Source organism: Hippopotamus amphibius, chromosome 5 (genome assembly GCF_030028045.1).
Source record: "Hippopotamus amphibius kiboko isolate mHipAmp2 chromosome 5, mHipAmp2.hap2, whole genome shotgun sequence".
In the NCBI taxonomy this organism is placed as follows: Eukaryota; Metazoa; Chordata; class Mammalia; order Artiodactyla; family Hippopotamidae; genus Hippopotamus; species Hippopotamus amphibius.
This window is the reverse complement of record NC_080190.1, coordinates 11,325,248-11,341,624: the sequence shown is the minus strand read 5'-3', so window position 1 is coordinate 11,341,624 and position 16,377 is coordinate 11,325,248. Positions and strand designations below refer to the sequence as shown.

General features: G+C 45.8%; 1 protein-coding gene across 9 annotated transcripts in view; it reads right to left on the bottom strand.

Annotated features, from left to right (window-relative positions):
- The window catches only part of FGFR2 (fibroblast growth factor receptor 2), a 104,381-nt gene that overhangs the window by 66,374 nt on the left and 21,630 nt on the right, over nt 1-16,377 (bottom strand). For 4 of the 9 annotated variants that reach the window (XM_057736289.1, XM_057736292.1, XM_057736291.1 and 1 more), the window contains exons 3-4: nt 10,925-11,191; nt 9,967-10,044 (exon numbers count right to left, since the gene is read on the bottom strand). The exons of 2 other annotated variants lie outside the window; for them this stretch is intronic. In XM_057736289.1, the coding sequence (XP_057592272.1) occupies nt 9,967-10,044; nt 10,925-11,191 (345 nt within the window). The remainder of the gene's footprint in view (nt 1-9,966; nt 10,045-10,924; nt 11,192-16,377) is intronic. 3 more of the 9 variants (XM_057736293.1, XM_057736298.1, XM_057736294.1) reach the window with 1 other exon arrangement.

The window sequence follows — 16,377 nt, the reverse complement described above, 5'->3', positions numbered from 1 at the left end:
AAACATTAAAGGTATACCCTCTAAGTAGCCCTCAAAGACAGAGATACTAGTGATTTTTTTAAACTCAAAGAAGGAGGGGCTTCCTAGGTGGCGCAGTGGTTGAGAATCCACCTGCCAATGCAGGGGACACGGGTTCGAGCCCTGCTCCAGGAAGATGCCACATGCCACGGAGCAACTAAGCCTGTGCACCACAACTATTGAGCCCATGCTTTAGAGCCTGTGAGCCACAACTACTGAGCCCACGTGCTGCAACTACTGAAGCCCACGCGCCTAGAGCCTGTGCTCCAAAACAAGAGAAGCCACAGCAATGAGGAGCCCATGCACCACAACGAAGAGTAGCCCCCACTTACCTCAACTAAAAGAAAGCCAGCGCACAGCAAAAAAGACCCAACACAGCCAATAAAATAAATAATAAATTTATTAAAAAAAAAAAAACTCAAAGAAGGAGATACTTTCTTCAGTTGCCACGGGAAGGACTTTTTTTCTAAATTAAAGTCACAGCATCAGTCGGGAATACTACCATAAATTCTTCGAGCCTGCTAATAATGGCTCATGGCCGCTATGGACTGAGTGCTTCTTATTTGCAGATGCAGCCCCAAAAGCTCTCACATGTTTAATACATTAATCCTGACAACAATTCAATTATAATCCCTGTTTACAGATGGGGAAACTGAGTCACGGAGAAGTAATCTGCCCAAAGCCACAAAGCTAGGGAGAAGTGCAACCAGGATTTAGGCCAAGGCAGTTTGATTCCAGAGCCCACTGTCTGTCTCCCTCACCTACTCTCCAAAGCACTAGCATCCATACCTCTACCCTCTCTGATGTGCAGGAATGGCGTCCAGGACAGACAACCTCAGCTGAAGGCACACTGCCTTCTTTATTACTGCCCAGGATTCCCACTGAAATCTTGTACATCAGTTTAACTTTTCACATGCATGATTCTGTCTTAGCAAACCGGTAACCAAAATCCCAGTATCCCCCCCCCACAAAGCATCCATCAACAGGGCTTTGAACATCCTAGCACATTCTAGAACACTGAAATTATAGGAGACCGAACCATAAGTGCTCATTTCTGATAAGGGTTAGACTGAGCAACAGCATACACCGTAGACAAACCAGAGGCAAAACGGGCAAAGGAAGGGGCTTTGTCTACAACGCAGATTTAGAAGTTTCCTCCTCTGTTCCGTGGATGACACAGCTTGTTCCTGGCGGAGAAACGATGCCCTTCACTTAACAGCCAGGCTGTCATGGTAGAATGAGAAAGTAGAAAAACTGCATCCAAAACACCTACCCCTCTTTGCCTCACCCTTGCTCTTGAAACCTGCTATAAAAGGTGAAGCGGGGATTTCTTAACAAAGACGTGCTGTATATTCTTTACCTTTCTGCTTATCTAAGTGTCAAGGTGGTGGGGTATAGGTGGTATCAACACACAACAAAGTGAGGCAGAACGAGTCGGTCATGTGTACCAGAGAGAAAGGCCAGGAGCAGGGCAGGAGGGGAGCCGGGGGAGAAGGAATAGAGCTGCCATTCTTTCCTCTGAATCCAGCTGCATCTATAATGAGTAGGCAACTTGGTAGCCACTTGACTTGGGGTGTCAAACACCATAAACACACCTATTCTTTTGAGGGTTCCCCAGGGAGTACTCGATTTCTGTTTATCACCAGTCTCCCAGGGCCTGGCATATACTGAAACAATTTCAATCATCTTTCATTTTAAAAGCGTCTACTTAGAAAAATCCATCCACAGCCACTAAAAAAGAAAGCATTAAGAGCACAAAGTAAATAATGAGCTTTGTCGCTACACAAAGACTTCTACGAATCTGACCTAAATGAAAAGCATAGCTCATGCTGTCAGGTGTCTGCATTCATGTCATCTGTTTAAGTAAACACAATAGCCTATTCATACGAATTAGCTAAATATTAATGTAGTAACTCTTTCAGATACCATCAATTACAGCTGCCCTGATCCTGTGGAATGTCTTTTCTTTTTCACATAAAAGAAATCAACAGATACGTGCTTACGTACCATGAGGCACGATTTCCATGTTCCCTATGTTGAAAAGTAGGACTGAGCTTTCTTTAGAAACCAGGAACGTTGCTCTGTTCCTCTAAGCTGCCGGTGCGCCTGCAACCCGCACGGGGATCACCCAGACCACATGAGCCCGTACGGTCATGGCCTGTGGCAAAGCACCCTGGCAACCAGCACCTTTTCCTTGGCGCCTGAGGAATGATTTAAGGATAAGAATTTTAAGGTGAAAGAATTTTGTTGGAATTTCTGGCAGGTAGCCACTTCCCTGGGGTGAAATTTCAATCATCAAAACCGCACCTATAAAATCTGCTTGTGCAAAACAGACACACAGCCACGCTTCTCATCTAAAGTCTACGGGCACCATGTTTCTCATCCAAAGCCTCAGAGGTCGCAAGCGGGTGAGGCGCCATGAAATCTAGTCAACAAAGTAGAAGGCCATCACCTCACATGACTTCATTGGAAACCTGAATTCAGAACATTCACTTTCCCTGAATAACGGTAAAGCTTGACTCAACAGAAAGGGCTGTCAGGCCAAGTGTTCGAGGTTCCTCGTGTGGCAGTGACGAGTCACAACCAACCGTCTGTCCAACCCCACTCTGGGTGCTAACATCACACGGGCATGATATGCTTCCTTTCAGGTGCCTAGACTCACAAATTTTTTTAAGAGGGTGATGCTGGAAGGGAGGAGTTATTTTATTATTTCACAATGGCTCCTTCTAAAATAAACTAGTTTTAGGTAAAACTTGAAGAATCTAGAAGGTTTAGAAAAATAATTACAGTGTACGAGGAGCCCTGTTATGTTCCCATCATCAAGGGCCTCATGTCCTCTGTAAATTCTTCCTGTCTTCAGTATTTCCTGTTATGCTTGCAGTCTGGACACATGGAAATGCCAGGGGCCCCAACCCAAGAACTATAATGCAGCTGCAGAGAAACAGGGACCAGGCTCCTGAAAAGCTTTTCTACCTAAGGAGGCCTCTTCCATCCCAAGGCTGTGAACAGCATTAACAACTTTCATTTGGAGAAGGAACTCAACAAATTCATGATCTACGAAAGCAGATCTAAAAGAGAAAGAGGAAGACTCTAGCACACACGAGGTGCTCCATATGGGTGGCCAAGGCCACGTCAAACTGCTTGAAAGAATACAGCATCTAGGGCTTCCTAGGTGGCACAGTGGTTAAGAATCCGCCTGACAATGCAGAGGTCACGGGTTCAATCCCAGCTCCAGGAAGATCCCACATGCCGCGGAGCAACTAAGCCCGTGTGCCAAAAAAAAAAAAAAAAGAATACAGCATCTACTTTGTATACCTTCCCTGGCATAATCTTAGGGATATTTACTAGAGAAGAAATTGTGGTATAAACCCCTGATGGCATAAAACATGAACTGTCTTAAATCAGGAGTAAATAAGTTGACCTAGACGATAGGTATGGCCCCTTCTGCTCTGACGCTCTCAAACCTTCTGCTGTACTACATAGCAAAAGAATGACATTCTCTTAGTCATTAAATACTAATAATAAGCAAGCTACGGGAACTGTAAGACCCAGCCAAAATAAATAAATAAGTACAACCCCATCATCAAGGTTTAACATACTTACTCATTATCATTTTCTACACTGAAACAGATGTTGTCTATTAGTAATAATACCAAGTAAGTAGAATTTTCATTTAATACAGTATTAGTCTCTTAATTTGTGGCTGGTTAAGCAGATTTATAACCCCATAGAAACTTCCCTCTAAGTTCTCTCAGTGCAGCCTTTCTTAATCCCCCTTCATCCCACAATAAAGATTCACCGTTCCTTCCCTGGACCATCATTTTCTTGGTTATTTATGTGTGTTTCCATGCCCAGGGTGTTTCTATACTGAGATATATTCCTCTCAATGTCTGCTGACCAATAAGAGTGGATCACCTGGAGGGGACAGCTTGAGCCATCCTCAGACTATGAAGCAGGCACTCAAGTGATTATTGAATGGATGGACGGATGCATGGAAGAACCAGATGGACAACTGTTAAAAGCCTGAGCCATAAAATGAGGGAGCTGAATGTCCTGATGAGGCCCCTCCCAGTTCTAACATTCTTTCCAGGTATCTATCTATGTTCCACACAGATATTGATTCTGTCAACAGATGGTAGGATCAGAGGATTTATTTTGACCCTGCAACTGAAAACTAAGGAGAAAACATGGGCTGCTGAGCCTGCTCCCACAAAAACTCTTACGTATCCCAACCCTGACATCTGAGGTTTATGGTCTCTCTCTCTCTCTCTCTCTCTACCAAATAGAGAGAATACAGCCTCGTGGTTTAAGGGAAAAACATGGACTCATATTACCACTTGTACTAAAAGAGACCTCAGTGACCATCTGGCCCAACGGCTGGTGTGATCAATGTCATTCAGAAAGGTTAAGTGATGTGATCAAGGTCACGCGGCCAGAGGCTGGGCTGAGGCGAGACCCAAGTCTCCAGCTCCCTAAGCAGTGCTCTTTCAACCACTCCATGCTGCCCTTTGAACTCTCCCATGGTAATTAAGTCAAAAGTTCAAGATTTATGGGAGCTGTGGCCACTGTTGACTGCCAACTGTATTTTTATTGACGTAAAAAGAAAAAAGAAAAGAATACAGCCTGTTTCAGCTCTTAGATTAAGTCTTACAAACTCTCTAAAAGCCCCACGAAGGCCTCTGTCTTAAGTCTATAATTAGGGCCTTTAAAAATATCACTAATCAGGACATTTCAACGCTTTGACCCCTGATGAGGGAAGGGGACACGACTCTGAGAGCTCTGTCCCATCCTCGCGGTAGACTGCAGTTCATCTGTCTTTAGTTTTGCACAGAGAAAGAGAAAACAAATCTAACAAAACATGGAGATGTCAGTGAAGGTGTGATTGTAGGGGCCAGGGGGGCTTTATTTGCAAAATCTCATTAAAACAACAACTGCTGACCAGCAAGGCATTCAATAGGAGATACATAAAAACAAACCAGGCAAGTGACCCACGTGTGAAATGTCTGAGTCCACTGGGAGACCAGTTGCCCGTGGGAATTCCCAGGCTCTGCTTTCAAAAGAGAACTCGCCAGTGGTTGGTGATGCTGTTGGACCAGAGCAGAGGCCGAGAAAAGAAAGATACTCCGTCTGGCTGAATGGATGGAACAGCATCACTGGCCTTTGTGATAAAACACCCAAACCAATTTGTGATGAGGTTTTCACTACAGAGGCATTTCAAAAACTTTAGGCAGCTTTTGCATTTTTTTAGAAACTTGTTTTCTTCAATTCCTGGAAACTTCAACACAACTAAGGAACCAGCATTTACCAACTTAGATACAATCTCTACCAAGGAAAATCCCAATTAGAGCCAAGGTGACTGCGAACTGTTACTATCAGCAGGTCCGTCAATGAAAGTTCAGAAGCTCAGGCCAAGAATCTTCATTTTCCCCAGTTACAACCAGAAAAAAAAAAAATTGCCTTTCTCCCTAATATGGAGGATAAGCAGCTGAGAATAAAACCAAAATAGAACATTACCTTCTCTCTTCATTCAATAGAAAGAACCACTCCACTTGATACAGCTGTCTTACTATCAATTTCCTCTAGTTAAGCAGCCAACCTGAACCTTCTGTCAATCATACTCTTCCCAAGAAGTCAGTCTCAAGTTCTTCAGAGACAGTAATCACTTAAACACAAGCTGGAGGTAATAAAAGTACCTCGAAATAAACGGGCAGACCTGTCTACTTATTTGCTGCCAGCTAACCCACTGAGATACTTAGCACCTAGGGAAGGCAAGGACTAGTTACGCTTTCCCAAGCTAAAGCACCCAGATTGAACCTTTCAAAATCCTCGACCTGGATGCATTTCAAAAAATTGCATTTGAAATCGCAACTTTCTGTCCGGAGAAAGTCTCTTTCACCAAAGGGCATGTGTAGCAGCATTATTTCCTGGCAACCAGGCTTGTAATGACATCACAAGATTGTTCCACTCAGGGAAACGTCTAGCACTGGTAAAGTGTGAGGTCATCAGCTAGTCAGCTGCTAAAATATGACCGGAGAATGCCGTTCACATCTGTGATGGAAGAATTTGACTTAAAAGGCGGGGAGGCAAGTCAGAGCAATCAAATCAGCCCATTGCAGGGATTTTCAAAGCACGTGCAGCAGGATGTTAATAGGTGCTATATTTTAAAAAGGGTCTTCTGGTCAATAAGTTTGGAAAACCCTGGGAAAGGACAAAAAGAAACAGATGTTCTACTACAGAACTTCTCAGAGCTTGTATTAGGCTGATAGACACTGTAAGTCTTCAAGAACAGTCACAGTATGAGGTATTTTCCAAATTCATTTCAAAATACAAGTTCTTTTTGGCAGAGAATTATTTTGAACTAGGGTTCCAAGGGATACTCTTTGAGAAACACCGGCTTATTCTCTTAATGTACAGACCAACCCGAACGTTGCTCTGTTTTTAATGGGATCTGTAAAAGATATATGTGGGGATGGTAATTCCAGAAAATATTCATTCAACATCCAGGGTAGTCGTTGCCCCCCAGAAGCAATCTACTCAGGAGGCCTGAGATACTAAGTGACATACACGTGATACAGTGTACACTACATGGGATACAAAAGAACATGTGAACACTCAAAGCCACTCAATCACCCAGTGTAAAGGAGGAAATCCTCTACAGAGGATCCCACTTTTAAGCTGGGCCTCGCAGGATGAGGTAAGAGTTCAGATCAACCTGAACACTGCAGAACATTCCTATAAAAATAAGATCAGACCTGGAGGTTAATGGGTAGTAGTTTCATAGTCAAAAGTCGACAATCGTGCCTTAATTTTTTTTTTAACTTTTTATTTTTTTATTTTTTTTACAATAAACTGCATATATTTAGAGTGTACAATTTGGTATCCCAATCTCCCAATTCGTGCCTTAATTTTTGACCATTATTTTTGTCATTATCTTTGGCGACCATACTTTTTGTACTCTGTGCAGAAACTAAGAGGAGCTCTACCAGGCAGACAAGCTTGCCTTCTTAAGAGTTAACCGCCAAAATTAGATAAACAAGAATACCAGCAATGAGAGTAATCTGCAATCTAGTTTTCGAGTCAGATGATGGAGACCAACCCAAAAAGAGGAAAACCCTTCTTGGAGACGCTCAGACACATCACTGTCAGCACAGGGTCACTGGAGCGTCATCTGTTAACTTTACCGAAGGGGAACTTTCAAACACACCCCAGTGGCATTTCCAGACAATCAGAAGGCACCAAAGGAATCAATCTGAACACATGACTGGTTTCCAGGTGGCTGAAAACGCAAAGAATTCGGTGCTTCTACAATTTTCCCTATTAATCAGGTCAGGCCTTTGACACTCGAGGTGGCAAAAAATTGTCTTGATGGCAACATCCCCTTCCCCGCCTTGCCAATTACCCTGGCCGTGGCATTCCTCTGTCCACACAGGCCACAGCTGCTTAATCTCAGCCGCCCCAGGCTGCACCTGTGAATCAGACCGGCCTAATCACACTAACAGATGGCAGAGGCCAAGCAGCCAGCTAAGAACTACTATCACTTTAAATCGCGTCTAATGTTTCCCAGGCACCAAACAGAGGCAGTTCCCGACAGCAGTATCTCCCTGGTACAGCTAACACCAGCCCTTAATCACTGCAGAGCACCCACTTCGGGGCAGAGTTGGTGTCATTTGAGAGCTGATTACAAAGAACCCTGGTTGCAAGGTGAAGGCACGGCAATTCACTCAATGTGGGCTGGTGTTCGTTAAATGCAACGCTCTACTACCTGGCCCTAATCAGGGCACTGGGCAGTCAGAACTAGAGTTCAGGATGAAAAGAGAATCATCAGCAAGAGATCAGAGAGATTCAGTTCATTTAGCCTACTTGTTACGTAACCTATACCTTGCTGTTACATTTTATTACTTCCTGCATATTCCTGGTAACATGCTATTAGGCGGGGGACTGATCACTAGGACAACACAGCTCCCAGGCATGCCAACAGAACCACACTGAATCTGACGTCCCAGTCAACAGCAATGGCTCCCATATGTGGGTAGCACTTTAGAGCTGTAAACAACTGTGCAAGCATCCTCCCTCCACCCACATCATCACCCAGGGAATTGGCAGAGGGGCACTGTGATTAGACATGCAACAGGCCTACGACTGAATTGCAGCTCTGCTTTTGGCTCATTGAATCACAAATTCCCAACGAATAAAACACAAACAACTCCTCTCTCCACCATATCTGGTTGTTGGGGGGCACTGACTGAACCAGCGGCCAGCACAGAGCCAGCCCAGAGCAGACCCTTTTCATCAGAGTCACTGCCTCTCCCAACAGAGCCAAAGAACTAATAAGAAGTGAGCGGCATGCTCGAATGTACCAGTGTTTTATTACTAAGTCACAATACTAATAACCACCACCTCATTAGAAGGCTGGTGCAAATCACAGTGGAAGACACTTTCACTCACCTTATTACCTACTGTTTTCCCAACAAGATCTCTAACCGTAAACTCCTGTTGGAGGCAGATCTGCATGTGTGAATCCCTAAGCCAGTGGTTCTTACACTTACTGTGCATCAGAATCACTCCCAAAGTTTCTAATTCAGCAGGTCCAGGGTGGGCCCCGAGAATTTTCATTTCTAGTAAGTTCTTAAATAACGCTGATGCTAGTAGTCCGGGCTGTAAGCTTTCTCTTGCCAAAGAGTGAGAATTATATAAGCCAAAATATTTCCCTTTTTGCCTAAGCTGCTCGGAGACTCAGAGACAAATCCAACTCCCCGCTTAAGCAAAACGTTATCCCAGGTGCCAGACAATGGTGATTTTCTCATCTTCCTTGAAAAAGCCCTGGGTCTATTTTAATAACTGTCTTATTATTTAGGCCTTGTTTAAATGTATTAAAGCAATATCCTTTTGAGAAAATGTAGAAAATAACATCTAAGCAAAGAACGCAGTGACCAGTGTAAAATCACTTTGGAACTATTTCAGCCATGTTACTGGAAAACACAACTTGCTATATTTGATCTTCTTTATTGAATAAACACTCACAAATATTTTTCTGAGCAATGTACAAATATAAACTCATGACATAATCCTCATAACAATCCCAAAAGATACTGTTATTATTCCCATTTTACAGATAAAGAAACTGAGGCACAGAAGTTAAATTATTTGCCCGAGCTTGCCCAACTCAGCAGTGGTGGAGCAGGATTTGAACCGAGGCTGCCCAGGTCCGGGAGGCCACATTCTTACTCACCAAGTAAAGGCATCCTAATGTCCGTGCTCAGCGTCAACTGCCTTTAAATACACAAACAGCATCTGTTGTCCCCCTTTTCTATCTGCAAGGTAAGGCGCGCTTCCCTTATTTCTGTTCAGCAAGCAATAATGTTTTACAAGGTCATGGTTTCTCAACTTCAGCACTACTGACATTTTGGACCAGAAAATTCTTTGCTATGGGGCAGGCCTGTACATTGTAAAGATGTTCATTACAAGCATCCCCTGGCCTCTTTGATACCACTAGCATCTCCCCTCCCTCTGTTAAAACCATCAAACACTGCCCAGTGTCTCCCAGGGGAGGGGAAAGGAGGAGAATCACTCCCAGTGGAGAACCACTGGGTCAGGCCAAGCACCATCAGAGGTTATGAAGAAGACCAGGATGTTAAATGGCTCTACTGGCTTTATGTCTCCAAAGAGTGAGAAACCACAGGGAAAAGGAAAACCAAGGAAAGAAAAGTCATAACTGCTTTCAGTAAGAAAGTGGCTACTGACACAATAAGAAAGGACAAACAATAGAGAAGGGTGTACAGTAACACTGGTTTATTCTCAGATTTGAAAGTCAAGAGAGTAGACACAGCGGAGAGAGGTGGGGACCGCAGGCAACAGCATCCCGAAGAGTCGACAGGGAGGCGGCTTAGAGTCAGGACTTCCCACCAAGCTCTCCTATCTCGGGGACCTTCGGAGACAGCAATTACTTACTCTTGCTGTTACTGTTCTCACTGAAAAAATCCTCCGAGCCATCTGTGTCGTCCTCATCATCTCCGGATGAGATGGCATCTGTATTCAAAAGAACACATCCATGGTTGTGTTTTTGCAAAGCAAAAGGTTGCAATCATCTACAACTTAGTCTTGCTGGCAAGGGAATTCAACAACCCAGGAACCCAGGCAAGAAGTCTGAGACCGTGTTTAGGCAAGATGGTTTTAACGGCTTAAATTTTCTCTCCATGAAGACAGTTGGTCTATATTATGATTCTCAATGTTTTCTGCTTTCACATTATTTAAACATGCTATAAAATGGGATATACTAAAACTGGATTTTAAACTTCAAATGGTATTCAAGTCTCCAACAAATTTACTGATTGTGTAATATCTAAAGATTCTTTCCAACACAACCTTTCAGCACTCGGGGTCTCCTTCAAGAAAGGAATTAGTGTCCCTAGAAAAACTTAGCCCCCATGTGGCTTTCTGACCATTTACTAATATTCTGAAAGCAGAACTTCAAACTTGGCCAGAACAAAAGGGGCCTGTGCAGTCCCCCTCACCATATGAAGAAAAGTCAAGGAGAGAAACTCAAATTTTAACAAAAGGAAGCAGAAATCTTCGGCATCCAAATTTCAATCCTATGTTCTAAATGCCAAGGATGCCAGCAGTGTGAGGGTTAAAAAAAAAAAAAGATGTGTTTTTACTTATAGGAAAGTGTGCTGTCTTAAAAGAAAAATGTTACTTTGCACATGAGAATCTTGTCATTTTTAACAATCAGCCTCTCTGATATACCAGGTCCCACAGATGAACTCCAAAAACAGATCAACTGCAAATTGTGAAGCTCTGTGCTTGGCATCGAATTAGCAGGTCCCACTATGATTTCACTTGTCCAAAACACTTTACCCAGAAAAATGGCTATAGAGAAAGAGAGCAGAGGGCTGGCAGGCCAACTCACCTGTGACATTGACCATGAAGTAGACAGTCTCACTGTCTACATTCCTAGCAGCAGTACAAGCATAGAGGCCGGAGTCTCTAGGCGTGGCACCTTTTATCTGCAAGTACTCCCCAATAAGCACTGTCCTATTGTTGGGCCCCAAGTGTACCCCATCCTTAGTCCAACTGATCATGGTGGCATCTCGCAACAGGCAGCGCAACTCTAGTGACTCCCGGGGTGCAGCCACGTAAACTTCTGGTTGGGAGATTTGGTATTTGGTTGGTGGCTCTGCAGAAAGGTGGGAGAGAGAAGATGGAGACAGATGGGAAAGAAGAAAAGGAGAGAACATCCAATAAAGGTCAGTGGAGGCCCCCTGGCTCCCAGGAGAGGCAGTTCATGTACTGCAAATGGCCCCAGGGGTGTCTGCCTCTCCTCACGCCCCAGAAGCTGCCCTCACCAAGGAGCAGAGGAGCACCCGAAACCAACCAGAGGAAGCACCCAGCAAAAGCCATCCCGCTGAGTTTCCACAAACTGTAGAACATGAAACACAAACCCCCAAACCCAGCCTGGAAGGATACTACGTAAGAAAACTCTCAAGTCGATTGTCAATCCAAAGCCTGCTTACACTGTAACCACCACCGGGAAAGTCGATCTTTGTAGCGTTTTAAATTTGCAAGAACGTGTGTTTTACAAATGGTTTCATTCCACATGACTGCATGGCTGTGTGCACACACACACACACACACACACACACACACACCCCTATTATTTGTGCTGACTTTGCCTGTTGTCACAAATCTGAGTTTCTTCAAAAGAAATGCCTCAAACTCTCAGACTCAGATCAGAACATTGCTGGCCTGGAGACTTAATTCTGTGCTGGGTGAGCTGGGACACACTGTTTTTCTCTTAAAATGATAAAAGCCTGGAGGCCTTAAGGTCAAAACCAAAAAGAGGAAAATGCCCCCAGGGAGCCGAGAGGTGGGACCCCATCTCACACTTAAATGGCTCCTAAAAGAAGTTGCTGAAGGCTGCAGGCCTGGAGCTCCATTTGAAAAGCTGGACCCCTCCCTGCCCACCAGCCCGCACCACACACTCCGGGCTCCAGCCTCCTCAGGTCTCTGCCTTTGTCTCCTTTAGGGCTGTTCCTTCCTTCCTCACCTCCACGCTAAACCCAGCTCATCCTTCAAAGCCCAAATCACTCATGCCCTCCCAGATGAGAGCTTGCCACCAGCCACCTCGGCCCAGGGTGAAGTGGATCTTCCCTCTTCACCAGCTCCTGGGGATGGGCCACATTCCTGATGGACTTGTGCTGTCCCCCAGGAGATGTCAAGATCCTAGAGGGAGGGCTGAGGTCTCTCTGTGAGCCCCTCCCCTGCCCCAGGCAGACACATGGAAGGTAATCATTTGGAATAGGTCACAGTCCCCAAACATGCAGGGCAAGATGGGACCAGGGAGGACCCAGCCTCCACGCACAGGGTACGAAGGAGCCATGCATCTTTAAGCAGAACAGCCAGAATCACCAACTGGGACCCACGAGGGTCCATGAATCAGCTTTCATCCTTCACAGTGAGAACTATGAATGGTACCCGGAGTCCCAGGCCCGGAAAACACAAAGCTTCCCAGCTCTGGGATGGTTCCAAATCTGGGCAGCAACACAAGGCAATTGTTTTGTCCTTTTCTGAGTGTGGTCTGGACAAATCTCCCACACAAGATTGAAAGAAAGTTACTTCACGTTTCAGTCCCAATGTCCAAGGACCAGCAAGGGCCACATGCATCTAGTTCTAGAAAGCCCTCTCCGCCACCCCCCCCCCCACCACCAGCCAATGTGGAGGGCCAGGGCTCCCCAAAGGGGCACCCCGCCCCCGCCACCAAAGGCATCCACGCCAAGAAGGACCCAGATGTTGAACAGGATGGGAACATAAAGAGGTATCCACAACAAGGAGAAGAAAATGGAAATCATATTTAACATGGAAAAATGCCCCAAAACTAGGGCAGAAAGCACCAACAGACGAGCAGGTTGCATTTCAAAAGTTTTTCTCAGCCAACAATTATTTATTGAACACCTACTATGGACCACACTTTTATTCTGAAAGCTCAAGAAGCAACAGGAAACAAAAATAGTCCCTGCACTCGTGGGTTATGAATACAGGGGAGTGACAGACAATCAACATAAAATCTACAAAGCTACAACGCATGTGGGGTGGTCCCAAGTGTCATGAAGAAGAATTCTGCAGGTCAGCGGCACACCCAGAGACGGAGGCTCTAGACTCCAGGGCAGGAGTTGGCAAACACAGCCCCGGGGCCAAACCCAGCCACCACCGCCTATTTTTGTAAACAAAGTTTTATAGGCACACAGCCATGCTCGTCGCTTACATACTGTCTGCGGCCGCTGTGGTGTGACAATGGCAAAGCTGAGTAGTTGAAACAGAGACCCGATGGCCTAAAATATTTACCGTCTTGCTCTTTATAGCAAGTTCGCCAACCCCTGTTGTACAGGATGGTCAGAGAGGATCCCAAGCAGAAAAGGGATGGGAAGAGAAATGCGGGGAAGAGGGGAAGTGTAGAAAAACAAAGAAATCAGTTTGGCCCCAAATCTCAGACCATCTCCCACTTTCCACCTCCTAAGGTCAGGGCCGTACAATAACCGAACTGACGGGCCCCCAAAGGCCACCAGTCCCACCCCTTTCACAGCTGGTCAAGGCCAGGATCAAATGTCATTTGGGTCCTAGGTCTCCAACAACCGATGACAGAAACAGCACCCACGTTGGAATGAATTCACACTGGCTTAGCCCGGGTCATAAAATAATCGACCTTTATTACAACTACACTGCATGATCAGCAAGTTACCAAGAATGCTGTGGAATTTGCTTTCCTCTGAGCCAGAACTGGTCATCAAGAGATGACGGAGCAAGGGAGCAGCTGGACAGAAGCAGCAACACTTCCCTCCCTTAACGGAGAGCCCGGGACCAGTGTGGCCAACCTACTCCGTCCTGGCCCTAGGATAAGGGGAAGTCATGTCCCTCTTTCATGGAGGCAGTGGAAGGCTCTAAGACTGTTTTTCGGTTGTTGTTGTGTTTTGTTTGTTTGTTTTTAAAGCAAGACATTTGCAATTATGATGCAGAAAAATTTCTCCCTGGACAAAGGTAGAATTATGGTTTCTCCATTTTATTTATTTATTTATTTATTTTATTGGCTGTGTTGGGTCTTCGTTGCTGCACACGGGCTTTCTCTAGTTGCACCGAGCAGGGGCTACTCTTCACTATGGTGCATGGGCTTCTCACTGCAGTGGCCTCTCTTGTTGCAGAGCACGGGCTCTAGGTGCATGGGCTTCAGTAGTTGCGGCACATGGGCTCAGTAGTTGTGGCTCACAGGCTCTAGAGCGCAGGCTCAATAGTTGTGGCGCATGAGCTTAGTTGCTCCGCGGCATGTGGAATCTTCCTGGGTCAGGGATCAAGCCCGTATCCCCTGCATTGGCAGGCAGATTCTTACCCACTGCACCACCTAGGAAGTCCCTTTCTCCATTTTTGAAGGAGAGCATTTTCACTGAGAATCCTTTCCTTCATCTGAAATAGGTAAACCACAAAGTCTTGTTGAAACCAGGGGTATCTGAGATGCTGGACCAACATCACCAAAAAGACACCACCACCTGCCACTGTAGAAAGAGGTAACACAGCACGGTGAGGACCATGTCCTGCTCAGGCTGGACACACAGGAGATGCTGGTTAAATGCTGCGTGCATGAGAAGAGGATGAAGCCCTGAGTCCCAAACCCACTCCGCTCCAGCTTAACCTCTCGGCTTCAGCTTCCTCATCTGTGGAGGAGCAAGAATGCCCAAAAACACAGGATACCATTTTGAGAATCCAATAAGCCATTCAATATGAACTTGATCTTCCAACTGTAACTTGTCGGGCCCATGGCGGTCACTATCATTGTCATTCTTCAAGGCTGAAGACACTACCACAATCTCAAGCACCACTCTTTTCAAAGGATCATCAGAGCCTACTTGGATTTCTATCGCCGTGGATACAACACGACGTTACTGACGATGGACCCTCAGCCCAAAAGGACTGGTCAGGTGACTTGAGGTTTTAAGAGCGATTTTACTTTCCAGGAAAACCAGGTCAAAACTGTCCCCCAGTTTTCCAATTAGATGATAAGCTTCAAGGACAGTAAGATAATTCCCCAAAATACATCAATAAGATAATGATGCCCATTCATAAAATTAAGCCATCCACCTTCTAGGTCTGAGACAAGCAACAACGACCATGGGAAACTCAGAAAGCGTGTGCTCCTCCCTCCCCGGCTGATTATGTCACAGCAGGCTCATCTGAGGGTCTGTGGCATCTTTGGGGAACCCCAGCAGCATCACTGGCGATACTCCTGCGTAATCTGAGAGGACTTCAGGCGCATCTTAGGGAGGATGGGCGAATGAATAGAGAGGCGGGGGAGAAGAAAGAAGGGGATAAAGAGAGTCAGGAAGGGTGAGCTGGGCACATGGCAGGGGCGGGGGGAGCAGAACAACACACCCATCCCCGCCTAAGCCACCCAGCAGCTCCCATGGCCCAGCCTGTGGGCTCCTGCATCACAGATATCCCAGGCCAAGATGCCAAGAACACGTACACTTAGCCTGGGACCCAAACTGGCTCAGTGGAGGCAGCTCTGTTCCTGGCCCTCCCACAAGGCCACTGGAGCTTGGTTTCTCTTCTGTTCTGAGTCACCTCCAGGTGACTCCCTGCCATGTGCTCTGCGGACAGCTCCACAATGGTACTGACCTCACTTTGCTCCATGGAGACAATGGGCCAGTTCCCTCTGACATCAGCGATGCTGCATCTGCAGTACCCTGCCCGCCCCTCTAACTTTTATGTGATCACCTTCCAATGTCACAGGCCAGTGCCTTCGCTTGACTCCACCCAGCTGCACGGTCTGCTCTATAAAGCAGGACAGCTGACACAGGGAAAAGTATTCCTAGGAGATTTAAATGATACCTTTTATAGCAATATTACCATTTTCTGCATTTATTTTTTCTGGGGCCACAGCACATTTTTTACTCTTTCTTACGCAGAGGAGGGGAGAAATCCAGGCAGAGCACACAGCCCAATACTTCCCTCATCCATTCTCACCAAAACACAATGTGGGGACGGTTCCAGAACTCACTTTGCTATGCACCAAGTGCTCTCTCAGAGGCTTTCACAGACAGAAAATGTTTCCTCATATCTTTCGTAATATAAATTACAATCCACAGAGAAGCAAGAAGGCTGGAGCACACACACCAGTGCTGGACATTCCTTGTCGCTGTACCTAAAAGCGTTAAACAAACAAGGCGCCGAGTTTGCTTTCTGGCAGGACGAAAAGGCACTTGTTTCTGATTGCTGAGGCCGCACAATTGGCGGGGATAGCTCGGCTATGCAGCTCTTTGGCTGCACCAATCTGAACCTTCTCCCCACGAGTTTCAAACACTTGAGAAGCACCAGCAG